The sequence below is a fragment of the Fistularia commersonii genome, chromosome 1 (genome assembly GCF_037954325.1).
Source record: "Fistularia commersonii isolate RoL2024-O1a breed Wild chromosome 1, RoL_Fcom_v1.0, whole genome shotgun sequence".
Classification (NCBI taxonomy): Eukaryota; Metazoa; Chordata; class Actinopteri; order Syngnathiformes; family Fistulariidae; genus Fistularia; species Fistularia commersonii.
Window position 1 is genome coordinate 210,990 of NC_141284.1, and position 23,938 is coordinate 234,927.

Sequence of the window (23,938 nt, forward strand, 5' to 3'; positions counted from 1 at the left end):
TCTGATTCAGCAACAAAATCCTGGGTTCTACTGCTGAGGGTTCTACTGCTGAGGGTTCTACGGCTGAAGGTTTTACAGCTGAGGGTTCTACTGCTGAGGGTTCTACTGCTGAAGGTTCTACTGCTGAGGGTTCTACAGCAGAAGGTTCTACTGCTGAGGGTTCTACGGCTGAAGGTTTTACAGCTGAGGGTTCTACTGCTGAGGGTTCTACAGCAGAAGGTTCTACTGCTGAGGGTTCTACAGCTGAGGGTTCTACTGCTGAGGGTTCTACTGCTGAGGGTTCTACAGCAGAAGGTTCTACTGCTGAGGGTTCTACAGCTGAGGGTTCTACTGCTGAGGGTTCTACAGCAGAAGGTTCTACTGCTGAGGGTTCTACAGCTGAGGGTTCTACAGCAGAAGGTTCTATTGCTGAGGGTTCTACAGCTGAGGGTTCTACTGCTGAGGGTTTTACAGCTAAAGGTTCTACTGCTGAGGGTTCTACTGCTGAGGGTTCTACAGCAGAAGGTTCTACTGCTGAGGGTTCTACAGCTGAGGGTTCTACTGCTGAGGGTTCTACAGCAGAAGGTTCTACTGCTGAGGGTTCTACAGCTGAGGGTTCTACAGCAGAAGGTTCTATTGCTGAGGGTTCTACAGCTGAGGGTTCTACTGCTGAGGGTTTTACAGCTAAAGGTTCTACTGCTGAGGGTTCTACTGCTGAAGGTTTTACAGCTGAGGGTTCTACAGCAGAAGGTTCTACTGCTGAGGGTTTTACTGCTGAGGGTTCTACTGCTGAAGGTTCTACTGCTGAGGGTTCTACTGCTCAAGGCTCTACTGCTAAAGGTTCTGCAGCTGGGTTAGAGTTAGTTTTTTCGGAAGACTTCGTCACATCTCCTTTGTCTGTGACGGGAGAACATCCAGGTCAGGTCGCAGTGAAAAGCTTATCGGAGACGAGGTTCTCCTGAACCTGCTGCAGGAGCCGTGCTCAGACCGATGCTTTAAACAGTCTGACGCCTCGACGCTGCCCGTCTTAACCACCCTGGACAGACCTGAGGAGGAGCAGCATCTGCGGGTTCGAGGCATTGCTCGATGGCACTCCCGCAGCAGGAGGAGCTCGGGAATCCAACCAGGAACGTACATGAACAGCTCAGGTGGAGAAGGACGTGGAACCTGGGCAGGAACCCTCAGCGCTGGAGCACTGATGGAAGCAGGGTCCATCTTGAACCAGGTCCATCATACTCCAAGGCTGACGGTGCACTCATAGTGTGACACTGAAGAACCTTGGTGTCTGTCAACACCAGTGTGTGTGTGTGCTGGTGGGGAGCAGGAAGAAGCACACTTTCAATCTATTCAATCTAATGGTTTATTGGAACAACAGGAGAGGATGGTGGTCAGACACTACAAAATAAATAGGACTAACACACCGTTAGCTCTGTAGGAGGCAGGATCTGACTGACACACACACACACACACACACACACACACACACACACACACGCACACGCACACTCACACACAAAAGATTCCAGTCTCCATGAAAGGTGTACACCAGATGTTGGCCCGTAGCTGCTGCCAGCAGACAGCAGGAGTCTGAGGTACCCGTCAGCTCAGATCCTCCAGCTTCTCTGAAGCAGCAGAAGTTTTCACCTCCTTGGACCAGACGTTCCTCCATCCGGCTCCCGAACTACAACACACTGCACAATATTTCCTGGAGTTGTTTCAGCTAAGCAGAGTAAGACCTGGAGATAGGTTTCCATTAGAAATTAGAGTAGCACCAGCCGACTCATGGGAAGATCGGAGCAGGTCCTTCTAAGCCCCTCCTTCTTCTGTTAGATGAAGACCTCCGGAGCGTGAGGAACACGGAGGACTCTCCTGGCAGGTCTTCTCTTGACACCTTCCACCAAAGTCCGGTTCAAGCATCGAGTCCTGGTAGCCGCTCCGGGTTCTCAAAACTCTTAACAAACTCGTTCTCACATTTCGGGAACCTTCTGCTCTTCATCTCACTCGCACACACGGATCCTTTCAGAAGGATGAAGAGCGCTGGATCTTCCATCCAGTAGCATCCGGAGCACCTTCACGATCCACATGCTGTTCCTCCTCTCGGGCATGATGGCACGGTCGAGGTCCCAGTAGAACCTGATCTTCCGTGCATAGAAGAGTCCTTCAAAGTCCCCCAGAGTCCTCCAGAGAGACCTCCAAGACCTGAGTCAGAGTGCCGGTTCCCCGTGGCCCCCCCGCTGCACATGCAAAAGCTGATCAACATTATCGACGACTCCCTTTGATTATTTCCGATACGAATGTTATCATTTACATCTTGAAAACAGAAACAGCCCACAGCCCGTTACCACGGCAACGCTCCCGGAGCGTCCCCGGCGCTCGGCCTCTGCCGGTTACGTCCGAGTCTGATTGGTGGAGAACGGCGTGCGGGAGGCCCCGCCCCTCAGTTCCCGTTGACGGGCGCCGGTCCTCCTCTGGGGAGCAGGAGGCTCATCCTGCCCACCGTGCTCGCCGCGCTCTTGATCACCTCCATCCACCTGCAGGAGACAAGGCCACACCTGTGAGTGTGTGTGTGTGTGTGTGTGTGTGTGTGTGCGCGCAAGAGGGCCCCAGCTCTTCCTGGATCCTTCTGCAGGAGTTTTGGGGCACCATGATGTTCTGACGGACAGGCACGACGACCAGACACGAGCAGGTTCTCCCTGAGGAGCTCTGAGGTCGACGGTGCCTCGGGAGAGAAAATCAATCGCCGATACCGATCCATCAGGTACTGTCCATCTAAAGACCTGGAGTATCGATATCACGAGAGATTCAGTTATCCATCTATCGCTCCTCTGATGACCTTCATCCACGAAGGAGTCGAGGACCCTCCCGCCGATCACGGTCTCTAGACACCGGTATCGTTTTGATGGCAGGCACTCGGACACATCCGAGAAGGATGAGAGCCGCTGCCGCTCCTCAGGGGGAACCCTGGTCGTCCGGGTCTTCTGAAGAGCACGTACCTCTCGAAGGTGTATTCACTTTCGGCCCGGAAGAAGTAGACGTGGGACTTGAACTGCAGCTTGAAGACGTACTCCTTGTGGATGCCGTCCTTCTCCTCGGGCGCGCTGACCGTGTAGCCCAGCAGGGGCAGGCTGGCCAGGGGGAAGTCGTCCTGCAAGCAACCTTCACTTCAGTTCTGCTCCGGGCGTCCTTCTCCAGCAGAGGACCAAAGCAACTACTCACCTGGTGGGTCTTGTAGAAGAACAAGCAGAAGTTGGTGAACACCACCCAGAGCTTCTGCCAGCCGTTGCTGTTCTTGAACTTCCTCAGGAGGTAACCTGACAGCTGGTTCTGCAGAGGAGGAGGAGGAACAAGGAACAGGGCTCTCAACTGTCAGAGCTTTCACCATGGGCTACAACACCAGGCTATGTGCGTGCGTGTGCGTGTGTGTGTGTGTGTGTGTGTGTGTGTGTGGTTCCCCTGAAATCATCTCTGGTTACAGAAGCAGGACCTTCAGTGACAATAAACATGCTGCTGTCTTTGCTAGTCAAGCTGAACCCTGATGGGCGGAGAGCTTCCTGGAACTGGATTGGACAGAAGCTTGACATTCTCCAAAGCCAGGGACCTGACTCCATGCTGGGAAGGAGGGTCTGAAGCCAGGAGCTTTCTGTCCCCTTTGCTTCAAAGGATCATTTCATGCAGACGTTGAGCGTTCATGCAGGGTTTGTGGAGGCGGAGGGGACTGAAGGACAAGGTGAATGTTGAGAAGGCCATGGACCGGTATCCTCTGAATGGTCCGAAACGGCGGTTTGCCATGAGGGGCGTCAAACAAAGCTCGGGTCCATGTGCACTTGAAGACCCGACAGGCTGAAGACAAACCTCCGGCCTGAATTAACCTCTGGCCTCCAGAGACCTTCTCCGTTCGCAGAGCAGACCCCAGACCACGCGCTGAGCACCAAGGACTGACCGAATCTCGTCTCAGACAAAATCCTGCTAAAATCTTCAACCAAAGAACAAGGAAATTACAGATTCTGTGGTGGATAAATGGAGAAGGTGCTCTTGAGACAGTAAGGTTCTGGAGGTGTTGCAGTTTTCTAGATGTTCTGGCTGTGGTACCTGGTTCATGTGCAGGTAATCAGTGAGAGACAGATTCTGGTTTCGGTACCAGCAGACGTGTGTGATGGTGTTGGGTCTTTGGCCCTGCCCGAGCAGATAGCGTGGAGGAAGCTCCGGTGAGACGGCCGGTGAGCCGAAGACTGAGGTGATGAAGAACAGAAGCAGAAGACGTGTTAGCATGTTAGCTCGAGAAGGGGGAGGGGGGGGTTCTCCGAGGCCACAGGGGGGACACGTTCTAGAGAAGAGAGGAACATGCAGGAGTACTGTGAGGAGTAAGCATGTGACCTTGAGATCTGCTCCAGGAGCGAGGGAAGGGGGAGGGATCACGCAGGGTTAGGCTACAGGAAGGAGAAGGTGGAACTCTGGAGTGATGAGCTGTGTGTGTGTGTGTGTGTGTGTGTGTGTGTGTGTGTGTGTGTGTGTGTGGCGGAGGAGGAGGGGTACCTCCACAGCCAGACTGTGGTCAGACATGGACACGCTGGTGTTGCGGTGCCAGCACACGTGCATGGTGGTGTTGGCGCGGTGGTGAGTCTGTTTGTCCAGAGAAGTTCTGGAGGAGTTAATGTCGTCCTCTGACTCCTGCTCCAGAGAAACCTCATCTGAAGACCCTGGGGGAGGAGAGGGAGGAGAGGAGGAGGAGAGGAGGAGGAGAGGAAGGGAGGAGGAGAAGGACAGGTAGCGCCTACTGTCTGGAAGCGTCTGTGTTTTCTATGCCTGGAATCTAACAGCAGCCACACAGAGCAGCTCCAGCTCCTCTGGGAGAAAGAGCTCTTACGGTTGGAGCGATCGCCGAGTCCTGCATCCAGGAAGAAGCTGGATTTCTCCTGGGAGGTCTTGGCCAAGTCGATCGCCATGTTCAGGTCCTCGATCCACTTTCCCATCTCCACTTTGGAGCTGAAAACAGAGACAAGGTCACCACCTTCAGGCAGAGCAAACCCCTCACCATCATTCTTCACCAAACAGTGGAGGACCTGTTGCTACCTCTGGGTCTTACTGTCACAAAAAGAGGAGATGATCCAGAGAAGGCTACAGGCAGAGATGCAACCGTGCTAACATGTAAAGCTACAGAGGATTCTTTTAAAGATTTCATTCTGGTGCGATCACATTCTCAGGCCAATCAGAGGCCGGCAGTCTGATGATGTTCCTTTTCAGTACCAGCTCCCTTAGAAAGTCATTGGAGCAGGTACTACAAAAGAACTGCCAACCAGGCACTCAAGGAGTACAAGGTAGTAAATAGGTATCAGATGCTAAAGAAGCGCAGGGTACCAGGAACAAAAAAAGTATCAGGCACTGAAGAAGGAGCGGATACCAGGTACTTAAAAGGTGCCAGGCACTAAAGAGGTAGAGGGGACCTGGTACTAAAGAAGTACTGGGGTCTTGGTATGAAGGAAGCAGTGGGTACCAGGCACTGAAGAAGAAGCAGGTCCCTACTCTTGTCAGGGTGGGACCCGCTACCCTCGTTTGACAGCAGAACCACCCTTAAGAGCAGATCCAAATATTCAAATCGCCACCAGGTTTGCTCTCTGATTGGTTCCTCACCTGGCGGCCACCACGATGGTCCTCTGAGCGGAGTAGATGGTGAAGCAGTGAGGGACTGACCACTCGTTTTCACTTTCCTCCACCTATCAGGAAGGACAGGTAGGGTTTGCATGTGGATGGAAAAAGGTCTGTGGGTTCTCCTGATGGAAAACAGACCAATCCTGCTTTTCAGAAGGTGAGATGTTTGGCTTATTGCTCCACCCTGTCCAAACACACCGAGCAGCTTTGGCAAGAAGAAGGAAACATCCTGTTTGCTGATGTTTCTCTCAGGATGTTTCCTGACATAAAGGACTCCTTTGGCTGCTCGGCATGCTTGGACCATCATCTACTCGGGCTGAGGAGCTCGGAGGACTTACCGGGGCATCCAGCACTATGAGCTGCAGCCAGGGGTGAAGCAGAGACAGGAGGTTAGGAGACCCAGGCCCTACCTTCTCAACACTGCGCTAACCCTGCCGTTAGAAGCTTGGGAGGGTCTACTCACAATCATGCCGTGGAGAGGCAGCTGCCCATGGACCTTGAACTGGTTGGTCGCGGTGACACCTTTGCTGGTGTAAAGGAGCATGTCTGAGAACTGCAGACAGCAGAAGAGCACTTTTAGAGGAGGTGACGGTGTCGAGATGTTTGGAAAAGATGTTTGAAACCGACCAGGAAGAACATCCTCTGCTGCAGCCCCTTCTTGGTAAGCTTGTAGAGACACCCCTCTCGGATGAACTCCTGAAGACACAAGTCACAGTTCAAACTGGCTGTGACCCTCCTGAACCGGGTCTCCAACGCCCCCGATCGGCCGCCACAGGACACCCACCCTGCCCGGAGTCGTCAGGTTCTCGATCCCGATCAGGTCCCTCTGCAGCTCCGTCAGCTTCTGGAAGTTCTCCAGACGGATCAGACTGCTCTGCAGCTGAGTGGCGATGTCGGCCACCTCCTTTAAGGCCTCTGAGGAGATGAGGGAACAGAAACCAGACATCTGTATTTTTGTCGGAGGTGGTCCAAACCAACGTTGATCCCGAGAGGTCGGATTTCGGAGAGAAGATGGACCGAAGCTGACCCTGGCAGTCGTCGTGGTCACGGTGGGCGGGGGAGTAGTGCTTGCACAGCCTCTCCAGGATGAGTTTGTAATGCATGAGACGCTGGATGGGCTTCAGCAGGAATGTGTTCAGGGGCAAGTAGCAGACCTTCTGCAGTTCAAACTCTTTGTAGACCGTCTCCAGTTTCTTCAACCTCTTGGTGGCTTTCTCCAGCTCGGTTAGAACCTCGTTGTGCTTCTGTAAGTAGCTGGTGAATTCCTGATGAATCACAAGACAATGTGCAGGACAAGCGAGGACAAAAGGTGACTCGGACAGCCCTCTGACCAGATGCTCTTACCTTCAAAGAGCACATGTTCCTCAGCATCACATCTCCAATCCTTTGGTAGTCTCCTTTAACGTGTGCGTTGGAGCGCCCCTCCCTGCACGGACAGACTGCCATCAGCTCCAGCTCAACAGACTGTTGCCACGGAGAGTGAAGGGGAACCTACCAGAGAGCCAGCCTCTGGTCCAGCTCCTTCAGGAAGCCTCGATGGAACTCGTAGATGGGGTCGATGTTGGAAAAGAGGAGGGTCATCAGACCTTCAGGCATGGCGTTCTCTTTGATCACGGCACTCCGGAACCACTGCGGAGAAGGAGAATGACCCATCTTCTCTTATGACACCTCCAGATTTGTCTCCTCCAACTCCTGATCACCTCACCACTTCATTCATCTCATCACACCCAACAAGTCCCAGGTTCTTTCACTGCAGAGGAGGTCTACCTGGAAACCACCAGCTTGTCAGACCGACCACCTGATCCATCTGGACTAAGTCCCGCAAGGATTCTAACCTAAGCACCAGGGTTCTGTCACCACCTACAGAGAGACCGCTAAGAGGCAACCTCACTCCAGATCTACAGGAGAAGACTTTGGCATGACTGAGTGGAGCGGGAAGCCATGCAGGACAAACGCTGGGAGGATGATGAGGACGATAAAGACCTGTTTCTAATGAGGGCTTGTAGAGACAGGGCATGGACCGAGATTTGGTCGAGGTCACTTTCCAGGATGAAAAGGTCTCAGGTTCAATCACTCTGATAAGACTGTCTGATGAAGGTGGGCTCACCACAGTGATGACCTCCAGGTCCTTCAGGTAGGTCCTCTCTGTGGTCAGGATCTCTTTGGCAATGAAGTAGGCCTTATCGGTGGGATAGCGCTGGGGAACAGAGACCCGGTTAGCTTCAGCTCCAGAGGGATCTGCTGCACATCCTGCACTCTGGAAACACAACCGTCTCATATACTGCCTCGGAGAAGAAGAAACCGTCTAACAGCTGGAGACTCTTTACAAGGCCACCAGGCAGGGGCTGAGCAGTGTACCTTCCTCCTGCCCTCCTCCTCCTCCTCTAGCTTGGCATTGCTGCCCACCTCGCTCAGGATGGGGCTCTGCAGTGGGGAGGAGGCCTGAGGCAGGCTGAGGGTGGACATCTGGAAGGAGGGGGACAGGCACAGGGGGGACGGCTGGGGGCTGTCCTCCACGGGGTCTGGGGAGGAGCACAGCACAGCGGTTAGGAAGATCTTCATCCGCGGACACACGCACACACACACGCACACGCACACACACAAATAATGCTCCCCCCAGACAGTTTGGTTCCAGGTCAGAGAAGCGGTTCCGCTGCCTCGGTTCTCCTGTAAACCTGGAGCTCCATAGACGAGTGGGTCGGCACAGCTGCTCTTCTACTCAAGAGGAGAAGAAGAAGAAGAAGGAGGAGGAGGAGGAGGAGGAGGGTTTGGTCCCGACCCGGAAATAATTGCTCAACAACTGATCAGGAATGTGGTTCTTCTGGAGGACGGGGGTTGTTTATAGTCAGGAGTCCCCATGGGGAGGGGGGGGGTTTGCTGAGGAATGGCTTGGCTCACAGCCTGTCCAAACACACACACACACACACACACACACACACACATACACACACACACACACACACACACACAGCTGGAATTAAAGTGAGGAATCTTGTGTACGAGTTGAGGCCAGCCCCCCCCAGAGCCCCGCCCCCTCAGTGAGGAGAATGACTTCATGGGTTCGGAGCGGCGGAGCTCCGTCTGGCTTCAGACATGAAGCTCTTAGCCGGTGTTAGTGATGAAGATGAGAACACCAGGTTCTCTGGAAGCTAAAAGCTGGACCTCAGAGCTTCTGCCTCTTCGGCAGCATCCGCCCAGGATGGAGAAAGAACTAGATGATCAGTCTGACAGAAGTGGTGCCCAACAGAGATGACTTTATTCTTGAGTAGAACATACAAACAAAGTACATGTGGTTATGGTTAGTAGATACATGACCAGAGGTACGTGGAGGTTACGAGGAGCCTGAGGGCCGTTAGCGGAGAAGGTTAGAATCCTCGGTCCCGTCAATCAAACGAGAAGGCGAGACATAGAGAGCAAATAAAGAATTCAAACTAACAACCACAGACCTCCTTCCCGAGGAGACGCAGACGTTCTGCTAAGTGCTGGGGAGCGGGTTCCTCAGTGAAGACGGATCCTCTACAAGAACTTCCTACAAAATGACAATGAGAAGAAGCCACTTTGGACAGCTGCCCCTGTTCTGCCTGGGATCTTTAGCGGCAACATCCCAGATGGACTGAAGGCACGGCATGAAGTTAAGAAACAGGAGCACACTCCTGAAGGTCTGCATGGATAGATGAAGTGCTTGAAGGCCTGGGGTGAAAGTGCTGCAGACAATGTTCGGGGAAGTTCATCTTCCTTATGGAGGAAAACAAGGAATCTTACAGGAAGGAGATTCAAAGTGTCCGGTTCCATGACAATAAGACTTTTCTCACCTGGAAGGAACCGGAGCATCTGAGAACAACGTGGAACTCCACCACCATCTCTGGTTGGAGCTACGCTCCAAACACCTGCCGATTGACAACACAAAAGACCCGGTCTCTTTTCCACTATCACGACAAGATCCCACAGACATTCGGCATGTATGAAGGTCTGCCTGTCAGGTGCACATGTCCAGAGGACTGCGGAAATGTTCACGGCCCCCTGTAGCACCACAACTAGCGGATGACCCCTTTGATCCGCAGACAGGAAGCAACTCAGGTACATGTTCAGAGCGAAAGGTCAAGTATTCCACCAAGGAGATACATTCTATGCTGCGGTCCAGCAGATGCTATGAAGCTCTAGCTGCTCAGTTAGGTCACTCTGTGAAGTCCACAGAGATACTACCGCACATTCCTCCAGAACAAGCAGGATCTTCAAGAGGATCAAAACCCTCTCTTGTAGCTCCAGAAACACGAACTCCTTGGAGGAAAGTGTAGTCCGAGGCTCTCAGCTCGGGTTTTCCATTCCTAAGCCGACCTGAATGGTCCCGCTTTGGAGCGAACGCTTGCCAGTGACCTTCCCGGGGGAGTGCAGATCCCGCCTCGTCCAGCAGGGGTCAGTGAAGCACAGAGGAGAACATGGAGAGTCTGGTCCAGCTGGACAGCTGGGCCTTCAGGAGCCCTGAGATCAGATTAATGATTGACGCGCTGGAAGACCTGCACGAAGCAGGAGGAACCAGCCAGGGGAGGGGGGGTCTGGTACTGATCACGCTGCGCATCTGCCAAGACCTCGGCGTGTTTGCTTTGGACAGAGAGGATCAATTGTTAACTAGGAGACCTGCGGTCGGCGGTTCCTGCCGTAGGAGAACCTTCTTTCTTCAGTTCAGCTCCGTGGACTCGTTTCCTACCAGACGGAATCCAAGAGAAGAGCTTCCGGAGTAAAGATCCAGACCCGAGGAGGCTTCTCTCAAACAGACGGCCTGAGCGGCTTCGGCTCCAGTTCGCACAAGAAGCCAGATGTCCACGGGAACCCCGGGGGGAAGAGCAGCCGAAGCATGAAGAGGCCTCGCTTATGTGGAGGGAGGCCTCAAAGAGAGAACGCTAGAAACTCCTAAACTCCTGATCAGACCACAGCTGGAGACCGGAGAGGAGCCGAAGGATCAGTGAGACGCCAAAAATAAACACAGCTCATCTTCTGCCTCTGAGAAGAAGGTGTGTGAGAATGTTATCCTTGGGCAGGGCCGGCGGCCGGGCGAGCACCCGCCGGAGGGACGGGGAGCAGGAGGGGGAGACGTTCTCCGAGAATTACGGATTTGGTCGAAAGCGATGGTGATGTTTGAGTCAGATCCGGGGGTGTTCTTCATTCGGGTCCACACGGGCCCCCTCGGAGGCCGGGGTCTTCTACAGCTTGACCTGAGCGGACCCCGGAGGGTCTGCCAGGGCCAGGGCCTGCAGGTTGTGGCACTGCAGCAGAAAGCCCTCCAGCCCGCCGGCCCCGCCCAGCGGATGTCCGTAGAAGAGGTTCTGCTCCGGGGGCAGGACGCTGTCGGAGCCCCAGTCGGAGTCGGAGTCGGAGGCGGGGGAGGCGGAGCCCTCGGTGGCGGTGGGGGGGCAGCTGAGCTGCTCCAGCTGCTCCACCAGGTCGCCGAACTGCACGGCGGAGCCGCTGTCCGAGCGCACCGAGCAGGCCGGGAAGTTGACCATGGAGCTGGCCTCCGACGGGATGTCGGAGCCCGGCGGGCGCAGCGAGGAGCGCCCGGCGGACAGGGAGCCCCCGGGCGAGCCGGGCCCCGGGTGCTCCGGGGAGCTGCTCTCCGAGCGGTTGTTCAGCAGGGAGCTGGTTTCGGACAGGCCCGCCGTGCTCCCGGGGAAGGGGGCGCCGCCGCCGCCGCCGTTCAGGTCCTCCAGGCCCACGCCAAACATCCCGCTCTCGCCCGGACCGGCCTCTTCAGGGAAGGCGAAGCGAGCGGCCTTGAGGGCGTGGCCGAAGGCGTAGGCCTCGGCCCCCCCGCCGTAGAAGGAGATCTCGGCGGGGTCGTCGTCTATGAACTCCTCGCTCACGTGCAGCGGAGAGGCGGACGCGGAGAACGCGGGGCTCTGCTTGGCGCGCAGGAGCTCGGCCTCGAAGGCCTCGGCCGAGAGGACCCCCTTCCTCTTACGCCCCCCCTCCCCTGCCGCGGCCCCCCCTCCAGGCCTCCCCACCCGACCCCGCTCGCCACCGTCTCTGGAGAGCCGAGGCCGGGAGGAGCCCCCCGCGCACACGAACCCGGGGCCGCAGAGTCCTGCTGCCGGAGCGCCGGGGGCACCTTGGAGCGTGAAGGGAGGCGGGGCGGGGTCCTCCCTCGTGGGCCCGGGGGGGCCGCGGGCTCGGAGGGGGGGCCGGAGCTGCTGCTGCTGCTGCTGCTGGAGCTGCAGCTGGGCGGGCGCCGCCGACTGGACAGGAGCGGGCGCGGGCTGAAGCTCCTTCCGCGGGGAAGCGCTGGAGATCAGCAGCGGGTGGAAGGAGAGGCTGGCCGGGGACGGGGGGAGGCCCGGGGACCGGAGAACATCGCAGAAGGACAAGCTCTGGAGAAGCACAAGCACAGAGAGGAGGAGGTGAGGGAGGAGGCAGGTCTCCGCTGGAAGCAAACTGGAGGACCTCCGGGTTTCGTGCTGGCGCCCGCCCACCTGTTTTGGCACGTCTGAGGCGAGGGAGCGAGAAGACATCCGGATCTTACTGTTTCTCCTGAAAAGAGAATCCCATGATGAATGTCGTGGGTGGACGGAGCCTGTTCTCACCGGGTTCCCGGGACGCACCTCTGGTACGGGGTTCTCTTGGCTCCGTTCTCCCTGACGTACTCCACCAGCTGCTTCTGAGTTCTCCCGCTGCCGACGGAGGAACATCGCTCAGCTGTCAGACCTTCTAATGTTCGTAGGACAACGGCAACCGCTACCGGTCCTGAGCTTAATACCTGTATCTGAAGGACGAGCCCCGGGTGAAGAGGATGGCTTTGGATTTGGGCTGCGGTTGGTCAAAGAGGCGGAAGAAGGAGTGATACTCTACACAGATCTTCCAGAAGATCTTACACTGGTCTCGACTGGCCATCATGAACTCCAGTGTGTCCTGGTGGGGCCCCTGAAGCAGAAGAAGACACAGAACCAAGACACGTTGACACGGGAGCTTCGACTCCCTCCGGCCCGATGCTTGGTTCGCTGTCGTCTACGTACGTGGACCTCTGGGTGGAGCTTGATCAGGAAGCGTTTCCTCTTGAAGCTGAGTTTGCGAATCTTGGACCAGTTGAAGGTGTTGATCTTGGTGTGGCCCTAAGACACAGAGAGACCATCTTTACTCGGGCCTTAGAGCCGAAGGCCTCGGCCCAACTGACGGCCTATCGCGGCGCCCACCTGAAAGACCTGGAGGCCCAGGTGGGCCACAGCAAGGTTGATCCTGGTGCCCTCCCTGTCAGCCGCCGGGTGGAAGCGTACGCCATACATCTCCAGTTTCCGCGCGATCTCCAGGATCTGGAAATCGGATTCTGCCGGAGTCTGGCCGCTGCAGGAGACAAAGCAAACACGAGCAATGACGATCCGCCACCTTGGAGACCTCCCACTCGGAGGAGGAGATCCATGGATTCGTGGTTCCGGCTGCAGCCAAGAGTGTTCCAAGAAAAACAGCAGATCCTAAGACCTTTTAGTCCACAGAAACCAGAGGCCTTCTAAAAATGACTTTCTGTAAAAGCATCTGTGTGAGCGGACCCTCACGCAGAAGGTGTCCACATTCACACCTGGGCTCTTTGTCACAGGACCTGATGACCTTCTACGCTTCTTTCTGGAGTGCCGATGTTTATGCGCTGATCTATCTGGCCATGAAGGAGAGGTACCATCACTCTTTGTAGAGGTTCGGTTCGAACTGACTAATGGACCAAACTGAGACAACCGACGATCCCCAGGTTGGGAGGTGACCCAGAGCTGCATGGAGATCCCTGATGGTCCTACTGAATGAACAAAATGCAAATTCTTGCCACTGAAATCCTACCGAAATAACAATGATGAAAAAAAGTCATTTTTATGAGGACAATTCCAAAGGCCTGTCCTTCAGAAAGGTGTAGTTAACTGTGAATCCATTGTGAAAGACCTCAGAGAGCAGCTTCCAAACGTCTGCCAGAAACTGTTGGGAGTTCTGGGTGAGAGCTCTCTTCTCAGAATGTCAGCTGAAGTGACACTTCAGCTTTCATCTTCACGCCTGTTTGCAGCAGCTGTACTGTTCCAAGCTAGCGGAGGCTGGACGAGTCCCAGTCCAGACCTTCTCCTCAGAGGAGCAGTGAGGAGAGACACCATGTCGAGACCAAAGGGGACATAGAAGAATTCACCTGGGACCAAAGGACTTGAACCGGCTGCAGAGCCTCAGATGTCCTGAAGGGGTGGATTGGTGTCATATCTTATCTAGACAACTGCACTCCCTTGGAGATGTGTCGCCTCACACTCTTCAGTTCTGAAGGTCCAAGACAGATTGACCACATCCTGGAGGATGGACACCTCAATGAAACTTTCACAGACACGCCAAAGGCCTTATTTGAACCGTATTTCTGCTTTGGCTTTTGAGGTCAGCTGTTGGAAGGGTGGTTTCCAGGAGCCCCTGCGAGCTTCCTTTGGATTGACAACGTCTAAAAGCAAGGCCTCAGGGGGAGCGACCTTAAATCCCCTGGACTTCCAGGACAGAGAAGTATTAACCAAAAGCATGTGATCACAGCCAGACGGCGTTCTGGAGACGAATCCATCCAATCATCTCCGCGTTCTAATTCAGTTCAGCCGTTAAGCGCTGGAATCTCCTTAAGCCCCTCCCCCTCCCCACAGAGCTGGGATTAGGTCCGACAACCTGCTGCATGCAACCCGGAAGAGGATTGGACCAGAGAGGGAGCTGTGCTGGACCAGAACTGTGCTAACACACACACACACGCATCTGATGTATTGCCAATTATGAGTTCTCCTCTCGTGCAGAACCCGCCATCTTGGTGATGCATCACTCCATGAAGCCTCATCCCGCCATCACTGCTAGACTTCATGTGCCGGGTAACTAACTAACTAACTAACTAACTAACTAACTAACTCACACACTCACTCACACACACACACTCACACACACACACTCACACACACTCACACACACACACACACACACACACACAGGTGAGAGCTGGTCCCCGCCTGCTCTGATGCAGATTGCAATCTAAATGGATTATCACAGCGTCTTCTCTGGCAAGTCTCCACCTCTTTCCAGCTCCTCTCACCTCCTCCACGTGACCTCATTCCCTGAGGCCTCCCGAGGGCAGCCCTCCTCCAAGAACTGGGGTTTTGTCTTCATCAACGTCTGAGAACTTCTGCCCTCAATTCTACATCCTCCAGGTGTGCAGGACGAACCAGAGTCCAGACACCTCCGGCTTCAGACGAGCTTCTCCTTTCAATTCTAACAAACAAGGGACTTTCCTCCTAAAGTACCCCGAGACGTTGGCTCACAGAGAAGGAGCAAAAGCCTAATGTCTTTTCTGGAGCTCAGCAGAGACAATGACCACCAGTAGGTGTAGATGTTACAGGAGAGATTCTACATTAGAGAACGTTTGAGGAACTGTGACCTCCATGCACATCTTTTTTCCAAAGGAGCCAAGCTTCTCCCTCTCCTCTTCCCTTCATCAGAGAAGGACTATCTTCCTCCTCATCTTCCAACCACCCTTGTCATCGCCAATCAATGAAACCTCAAATCAAACCTCAGGAAGGGAAATCTGAGCCCCACCTTCCAGCTGCTCTCCCTTCTAACTCCTGGTCATTGAAGAACCCGATGGTCGTATTTGTGTGGATGTGAAGAGGAGGAGGTCGACTTACACGTGTCTGCGATGAAGGTCCACGATGGCCTCGTGGACCTTCTCCTGGTAAGGCAGCATCCTGTTAGCCCGGAGAAAGTCACTGTCCGTTGCTTCGTCGTAGTCTCCGATCTCCGCTGCAGAGGAGGACCACAGCTGCTGACCACGACCAAACACAGAGCTTCTACCCCGAAGACCCGTCGTTCACGCCCGCTCTAAGGTCAGTCACTTTGGAAAGGGCTCTACTGCTTTCTGTTGGACCTTCAGCTTCTTGGTCTCCTAATCATCAGAAGATGATCACAGCTGACCACAGCTGATGATTGCTCTCCTTAACCTGAAGCTGAACATTGTGTGGGACCAAACCCGTCTACGAATCCTGGATTGTGTTCATATCGATTGATTGGAAACATCTGGAAACACTTGATGTGAGCTCATCTCCAAGCAGAAGAAGAATGACGTTCTCTTGCAGACTGCAGTCGGTGCACAGCAGTACTCTGCAAACTGCAGCCAATATGCACGCGCGCACACACAGAAACACACAAATTGTGGAGGGCTCAAACCTACACTGGACAAGGTGGGACGCCAGCAGAGCTCCAGTGCTCTCGGTGCAGACCAGGCGGCCCTCCAGCAGGTCTCTCTTCACCTGTAGGGAGAACAGGTATCTGGAACACACCAAGAACACAAAGGATCAAGGCTGAGTCCAACACGGAGAGGAGATCAGACACGGGCCGCCCTGGATCAAGAAGACTTTTCCAGGAGGGGGAAGTCCTCAGACGCAGTTTCACAGAAACCAGATGTCTGATGATGGAAGTAACAGGAGGCTTCACAGTGAAAGCCCTCCGGCAGATACCAGAAGAACGGTACAGCCCGAGGTCGGTCTGACGCTTCCAGCGGCGATTGTATGTCTGATGGAGGAGATGAAGGTGTGGTCTTTGAGAGTGAGGGGAAAGGTTTGTTCGGAGGGCCATGGCCAAGCAGGAAGCAAATAGGGGGGAGGCTCTGACCTGGTGTACTCCTCCTGAAGCTGACCCGGGTCTGGAGGGAAGAACTTCACCGACAGTCTGAACAGCGTGTTCGCTGGTCCTGAAAATCACAACAACATTGATGAAAATCAGGTTTCATCCTGGAGACGCGGAGGACCTGCAGCCTTCTTACTTCTGACTTGTTTGAAGAGGAGCTTGGTGGCTTCTAGCCAGACCTGCGGAAAAGAGGGTAGGATGCGGGTTAGTGACGGCTCTGCCTGACAAGGTCCTGCCTGACCCTGGCAACCACGTCCAGGTGAGGATCACGCCTAGGTGGCTTCTATATAAACTCTGATTGAGGAGTCTTGGTTTGTCGCTCAGCAGATTTCATTCACTCCAAACTAAATCTGACAAATACGAAGGACTCCTTGAGCTCAGGAGGAGATGTTTCAAACTTCCTAAGGGACGCTTTCATAACAGGACTTTATTTATGGAGTAAGTTCTGGGTAAAGTGAAGCTGAAGGTACTGCACTAAAGTCAAAACAAACATGGGCTCCATCTTCTGAGGCGAGGCCAAGTGTCTCCGTCCCTCCTCGGTGGTCTACTGGGCCACACACGGAGAAGAACTCTGAGCAGCTCTGCCTCTTGACTCTCGCTCCTGACAATTTAAAAATAATCTGAAATTACATGCTGAGGTCCTCCGAGTCCAGCGGAGTCAGCGGGTCCCGGCTCTGCACCGACCGGCCGTGACCTTTCACCCTCTGTCTGACCAGGTCTTCGGCGCCGGTGGGCAACTTACCCAGTTCATCTGCATGTTCTGGAACTCCAGGCCAAAGTAATCGCACTCCATGAGGTTCCCTCTCAGGAAGACGTCGGTCAGGAGGGTCTGCCCCAGAGCTTTGGGCTGCAAGGACAGGCGAGTGGTGGTTAGAGGCCAGAAGAACCCACCCCAATCCCCGGTTGTCCTCAGGGGCCATCAAACCCTGACTGCCATTGCCACCATGAATGCCCACGTAGGGTTGTGGACTACGTCTGCTCTGTCCCACAGGGGCCTTCAAGGTGGAGGAACATGTCAAGAACCTGGTCCGGCAGAGCAGCAGGTCCGGGCAGGAGAGCTGCTGAGGGTTACCTTCTCCATGCTAAACCAACACTAATTACTATGCACACAGTGCATCTGGGGTTTGGAGGCCTTGGAGAAGATTATAGCCCAAGACATCTGGACGGGATGTCAAACAGTATTTTTAAAGGCCGTATAAAAAAAAAACTGCTTTGCATCAGAAAAGTTCTGCATTGCACTCAGAGATCCACTGACATTGGTCTTCTTATTACTTCCATACCACCGCGTGATCTTCCCCCAAGGTCTGAGGGAACAGGTGTAAGGTGCTAAGAACTCCATCCAACTGATTATGGTTCTCCATCTGATTACAGCGCCGGCTCCAGAACAAACCCTGGTGCTGGAGATAAGCCAGAGCATCCAGGTAGCCAGGAGCCAGATGGTATGATTTCAAAGTGCTTCAAATACCTGAGTACTCACTCACTTAGCACGGACTTTCTGACCTTTATGTAAGCCAGAAGATCACTAAAACAGTAGTACCGTCCTGAGGCATGAGTAGAACGTCGAGGGTGAAGAGCAGGGGTTCCCTGCAGAAGACCTGCAGTCTGACCGATTGATCTGACCAGAACAGTTCCAGCATGCCTGTTCTTCAGTGTCCCTGCAACTTCACCTCCACATTGGCCAAACACACCTGGGCTGAGATCCACGGGCACCGCCCCTTCAGCACCAGGGTCAGAGTGTCAGCTAACCAAGAACCAGAGATTAGGACAGACAGATGTTCACCTGATACACAGAGCTCCCCCTCTGACTGCACCATCTGTGTGTGTGTGTGTGTGTGTGTGTGTGTGTGTGTGTGTGTGCATGTGTTTGTGTGTGTGTGTGTGTGTCAGATTCAGTGGGGGTGGTTCTGCTGCACCTTGACCTGAGTCCAGCAATCAGTAGGCTCAAGAACCAGTAGGAAGGGGTTCCATGAGAAATGCGATTTCTGCTGGGAACTAGGTGAGAGAACCCTAAACCTGGTGACAGAACCCTGGCCCTGAGAACCTGGTGGTAGAACCCTGACTCTGAGAAGCGTCTGCTCCCAAACAGGCTGCTGACCCACATCACCCAGTTGCTCTGTGGAAGGTCTGTGGATGCAGACTTTTGTCACACGTTTCTCGTTCCCCTCCGTCTGCAGGTCCACCTTTGTCATGGCGGGTTTTGATTCAGGCGTCTGTGTAACATGGGACTGAGCTTCAGCAGAATTCAGACATCCTCCATCTGCTGACCTGATGATCTGAGCAGACGTTCCGGGAGATGGAACATCTCTACGCCTCGGCATCTGAAAGTGAGCGACCACAACAGACATGGCGCTGAGAGTTTCCTGCTCGGCTTCAGGACGGGGGTTGGAACTCCAGCTCTGAGCACCCCTCCCCCACTGCTGCTGCTCTGACTGCTCCCCCCACCGCTGGCCACTTTGCCATTTATATTCTAGTTGTCCGGCTGAAGCTCAGAGCATCCGGGTCCCTCGGGGTCCCTCGGGGTCCCTCCTACCCCAGCCCTGACTGGCCCTCCGTCCTGGACCAGTGAGGGTCAAGGTCCCTCCCCCGGGCCTTCAGCGCTACATGAAAGAATCCTGTGTTTCCTGCCGGCCCTCCTCCTCCTCCTCCTGAAACCACAAGGCCCAGCTTTCTGCTGCGCCGGCAGAGGGAGGGGCCTGCTGACGAAGGTCTGCCGAAGAAGGACCGGGCCAGGTAGCCTCGATCCACTCCCGGCGGACTCGTGCCGCCCGGTGAGACGCCGACCTCCATGTAGATTTGAGGAGGCACCAGGTGCGGGCGAGGCGGGTCTGAGCCGAGATGATGCAGAAAGGACAGCTTTGGCAGCTTCTAATCCCTGCACACCAACCATGAGCACGCAGAGAAGCCTCGCTGAGGCCGGCGGGAGCCGGCGGCCACAACCATCCCAAACATCCAGCTCTGCAATTAGCTTCTATTTCTGGAGAGCCGGCGGACGCAGACGCAGGAGCAGAGCTACACCTCCCAAGCGGGAGCTGGGCGTTTGCTCCACACACGTTCCTTCTGCCGCCGCGGCCCGAAGCCAAGTGCTCAGCGGGCCTCTCCAGCGGGGCATTCTCCAGGGGAGACCCGACACGGGTTGTGTTCGGGGTTCACGGAGAAACAGGCCGTTCTTCAGACGGCCCGGAGGAAGTCCGACAACGGCCTGGGTGTTCAGACCCCCCTGGCGGCACTGCCGTCCTAACGGACGCCGACCCCAGGGAGACAGAGCTGAAGAACTGATGGATTGGGTCTTGATTGGGTCCGCACACCGACCCCGGCAACATCCAGCCGTGAAATCTGAGACCAAACAGCTTTGTTTTCACTAATGTGGTGTGTGTTTTATCGGAGAGTGTTTGTGGGCGTGTGTGTTCAACACACTAATGACGCCCTCCAGTACACACCTCGCTGCATTCAGACATCCAGCGAGAATCTACAACTACAATGCCAACCGAGCTTAGCAGGGGGCAGATAGTGCTGCCTGTGTGGAGTACCTCCAGGCAGCGTGAAGGACCAGGAAGTTCTACGGGGGAACGGCCAGAACCATCAGAACTGGTGGAAATCCCTGGAAGAGCTCAGGGTTGGTCTTCCTCTCGAGGGTCACAGTGACATACCCGAGGAGCTCCAGGCCTGGAGGAGCAGATTAACTGCTAATCTCTTCTAGTTTTACCAAATAATCTGATCTAACAGAATGCTTCTGCTGCCGTGCACGTTAAGATGTGAGGACCCCCGCTCTGCAACACATGGATCGCCAGCCACACTAATTAACAGTGAAAAATCTATTAACTGGAGTCAGCATATGGTGCACCAGATTATGGGGTGTCTGACTTGGCAGCGTCGCCAGCCCGAGTCTGAGAACACGGACTGACTCTCCGTGACCAGGAGGAAGCAACCGCGCAGAGCTGAGTTCAACCCACATCAACTTGTCAACCATTGTTTTCCCCTCATTGTGGAGACGTCAGCTCCTCCTCCCCTCTCCTCCCCAATATACACACACACGCGCACGCACGCGCACGCACGCGCACGCACACGCACACACACCACCCTGACGACTGAAAGCACAGGAAACTGGCTCTGATATACAGACTTCCTTATTGCTTCCTATGAGCCTCCTGAAAGCCTCCTGAAGCCCCCTGACGGCCTCGTGTAGGTCTCCTGGCCAAAGAGCAGGTCCAGCCTACGTTCAGTTTTGCTGGAAGTTTCAATAAAGCCACCAAATGAAGCTGCAGACCTTCTGCTCAAACGTTCAATGTCACTGAGATGTCCAATCCAGGTATGCTGCTGTCAGGTTCAGTCCCAGAACAACACAAGGACATGTGGTTGTGCTCAGGGTCAGAGGTCCCTGGCCTGTTCGATGAAGACCACATCTCCTCGGGTGTCCGTCCTGACTCCGATGGTTCCCAGCCAACAGTCTCTACTTCCATTAATTGTCTTCTACCTTCGGTCATACTGAAGCTGATCTACTGCCCTGAAGACTTCCAAGGCAACTTCCACGGCAATCCCTTCAGAAGCCATCGAGACCCTACCTGAGGAGGAGAAACCAAGACACTGTCTGGTCTCTGTTGGAGACCACTGAAAGATCCACAGGACGGTCTGAGGTGACCAGGAAAGTGCTATTACAATGGCAGAAGAAGCGAAGAGCTCCTAGTGTCCGGAGGTCTTTTGGAGACAAGGAGTGTGCTGTGAAGGAGACGCCTGTGAAGGCCTGAGGGGCCTGAAGAGCCTCCAGCAGACACAGACCTCCTGAGATCTCCTGACGTCACGGGCTGAGGACAACGGGAGCCCAGAAGAAGAGCGGAGGCGGCTGCCGACTCAGACTTCCCCCGAACCGGGCCGGAGTAGAACCTGCGGCCGTTGCGGTCAGAGGGTGTCAGGGAGAAGCCTTCAGGAGGCCATTGGAGGCCAAAGCGCAGCGGCCGGTCCCGACGCGGACCGGATCCCGGGAGACTTACGTCCACGTCGAAGAAGTCCTGGGTGTCGTCCAGGCCCTGGACTCGGACCTGCAGCCCGCGGCCGTGGCTCCTGCCGCCCACCGCGCTGCCTCCCAGGCTCTGGCCCGGCTCCAGGGTGCTGATTCCGGCGTTGAACTGGGCCCCCAGCCTGGTTCCGGGGGTCTGCAGGGCCCGGTACGAGCCCTCCGTCTCCCCCATGCCGCCCGCCTGCCGGGGACAGACGGCCGTTACTCACCGGGACCGAGCGCAACCGACCTGACCGTCAGACGAGGACCCGGATGTTCCGGGGGTGGGGATCCGTGGGTACCGGTCCCGGTTAACTGAGCCCAACCGACGGGCGGCTCCGGTCGACTAAACAGCCGGAAAAGTCGGATCCGGGCGGCGGCTCCACGTACCGAGCCGGGTCGAACCGGGCCGGCAGAGGCTCGAGTCTGACGGTTAGAGGACTTCAACTTTGTCCCGGACGGCCGAGGGCGCGGGCGAGGGCGGCGGCGGCGGCGGGGACCGCCGGTTCCGATAGCTCAAAGTAAAAGTGGGATTGCCGTCGACGACTCGTCTCTCCGTGACCGACGGAACCGGGAGGAGCGACTTACCGTTTGGCTCCGGTCGGAACTAGACGGGAAAAGTTGGGACGCCTCCGCCGGCCATAGTCGCCGTCGGCCGAAGGAGTGCGCTCCCACGGCGGTCTGTGATTGGCTGTCGGAGCCGCAGGCGCGCTGCTATTGGCTGGCAGGAAGCAGCGGACCGCAAGCCCAGATTTACCTTCCTCCGCTCCAAGTAGCCCGGATGGACCCCCCCCCCCCCCCCATACACACACACACACACACACACACACACACACACACACACACACACACACACACACACACACACACACACACACACACACACACAGCTGAATCCCAGACTCCGGACTCCGGACTCCGAACCCCGGTCGGTGTCGGTGGATCCGGAACTGTTATCTGGTTCGGACGAACTTGTAACGTTAGATGGAAAACGACATGCCACGGGTTCCAATCAGAATGTGCCCGCATGTAACGAATCTCACCGCTTGAATGCGCTCCATGTTTGTAGTTTTGGTTTGTTTCGACAGGTTAGAGGAGCCGGCCGTGCGCTGTCCAGCGGCGCCCTCCAGCGGCCCGCCGGGGGCCCGGCCGTGACACGCACGCTTCCACGGTCACACGAGTGACTTATGGATAATATGTATGCTACATGCTGATGTTTCGTCCATGTCATCCCACACCTGCACTCAGGAGAAAGACGCCTCATTAGCTCTCAGGGAATCACAGTCTCACTTTCATACGAGGACAAAACATGAGATTTCATGCTACTTTCTCGAGCATCTTCTTTCATGGGACGAGAAGCCGGGGTGGCGAGGCACAGAAGGTAGCGGGATCGTCCTTGGAACCTGACATTCCTGGTGCGGTTCCCGGCTCCTCCGAGCCGGTCAAGGTGTTGTTGAGCCAACTAACCCGAGTGCTCCCCTGGCGCTAGTAAATTACTATTAAGCTAGAGGAGTATAGATTGAGACTCCTCTGTGATTTGTTGACAAGATATGTATGGATTACATGGATTACATGAAGAAGAAGAAGTCTCCTTCCCAAGGAGGAGACTCGTCACTCTCCTCTGCCCAGAAAAAGCCCTGACTCACGTTGGTGGACTCCGGTGTTGTCATAGTAACCAGGGACAGAATGATGAATCACCGTTAATGTTTGGGGAACGTATCGTGCTGGCTGGTGTGCATCGGTACGGAAGCACAACCTCTTCGCCCGAGGCTTTCAGCCCGCGCCCTGACAGATATAAAGCTTGGAACCCGTCTTCAACCGGATCCTCCAAAGTACTGGACGTTTCTCTGTTCCCCGTCGAGAAGGGGAAATGCAACGGGCTGCAGGTCTTGGCTTTGACCAAAGCAGGGTTAAGAATCAAACAGACACCCTGACAGGATCCAGCGTCTGGGCCATCATTTTATCCACATGCCAGCATCCCAGTGTGGAGGATCACGCTGGGCATCAGGCCTCAGACGCTGGGCATCAGGCCTCAGACGCTGGGCATCAGGCCTGAAGTGATCCCTCTGCAGATGTCAGTCTGCAGGCATTGATCTTGTTCATTGTACGGGCCGTAGCCGCGGATCCACTCGATGCGATTGGATGACATGCAAAGTGGACGCGGATGATGACGATGACCGGGCCTTCGAATGGTGTGAGGTAGGAGTCGCGGTAGGACACTGTCCTCCAACAGCAGGGCTGAGCGTGACGGCCGTCATCAGAAACAAATGCTGGCTGGAAAGTGCTGGGTTCTAGGCTCCAGACGCTGGTGTTGCCATTTGCATTATTCTGCAGGCACTTATTTTGTGAGTGTTGGAACATCTGACGACTGGCTGTGATCTGCTGCAAAACCACACTCAAACTGCCAGTCCTATTATTGTAGATCCATAAAGCTGCGGTTCGCTGGAAGACATTTGTTTTTTATATCCAGACACAAAAATGGGTCAGTGTCTTTAAGATAAAAAGTTGGGGATCTTCTTTCCCCTAAAGTTAGGTGTTTTGTTTTTTCACAGCAACATCGGTCTTTCAAGTGTTTCTGCTCAGGTCCTGGGAAGGCCGGTTTCATCCCTGCTGTTCACTGACAGGAGTCAGGCCACGGCTGCGCAGCACGAAGAGGGTTCTCGCTGAGTAAAC

At 55.2% G+C, this 23,938-nt stretch overlaps 1 protein-coding gene across 7 annotated transcripts; it reads right to left on the reverse strand.

The window, feature by feature from the left end:
- Positions 1-1,321: 1,321 nt before the first annotated feature.
- Positions 1,322-22,026, reverse strand: farp2 (FERM, RhoGEF and pleckstrin domain protein 2). Of its 7 annotated transcripts, none has more exons than XM_086170623.1 (28): positions 21,854-22,026; positions 21,261-21,467; positions 17,018-17,122; positions 16,412-16,454; positions 16,261-16,339; positions 15,821-15,918; positions 15,279-15,393; positions 12,807-12,954; positions 12,630-12,725; positions 12,374-12,537; positions 12,219-12,287; positions 12,090-12,147; positions 11,729-11,987; positions 8,032-8,147; positions 7,733-7,822; positions 7,121-7,254; positions 6,970-7,051; positions 6,653-6,890; positions 6,410-6,540; positions 6,253-6,321; positions 6,089-6,178; positions 5,964-5,984; positions 5,608-5,690; positions 4,844-4,962; positions 4,513-4,676; positions 3,196-3,303; positions 2,973-3,124; positions 1,322-2,510 (listed from the first exon to the last, which is right to left on the reverse strand). In XM_086170623.1, the coding sequence occupies exons 2-28, from the start codon at positions 21,456-21,458 to the stop codon at positions 2,417-2,419; spliced, it is 3,123 nt and encodes a 1,040-aa protein (XP_086026749.1). In that variant the 5' UTR covers positions 21,459-21,467; positions 21,854-22,026; the 3' UTR covers positions 1,322-2,416. The 7 variants fall into 7 exon arrangements, with proteins under 7 accessions (XP_086026749.1, XP_086026582.1, XP_086026503.1 ...); XM_086170456.1 differs by having other exon boundaries at positions 7,984-8,147; XM_086170377.1 differs by lacking the exon at positions 4,513-4,676 and adding an exon at positions 4,069-4,208 and having other exon boundaries at positions 7,733-7,882; positions 7,984-8,147.
- Positions 22,027-23,938: the final 1,912 nt, after the last annotated feature.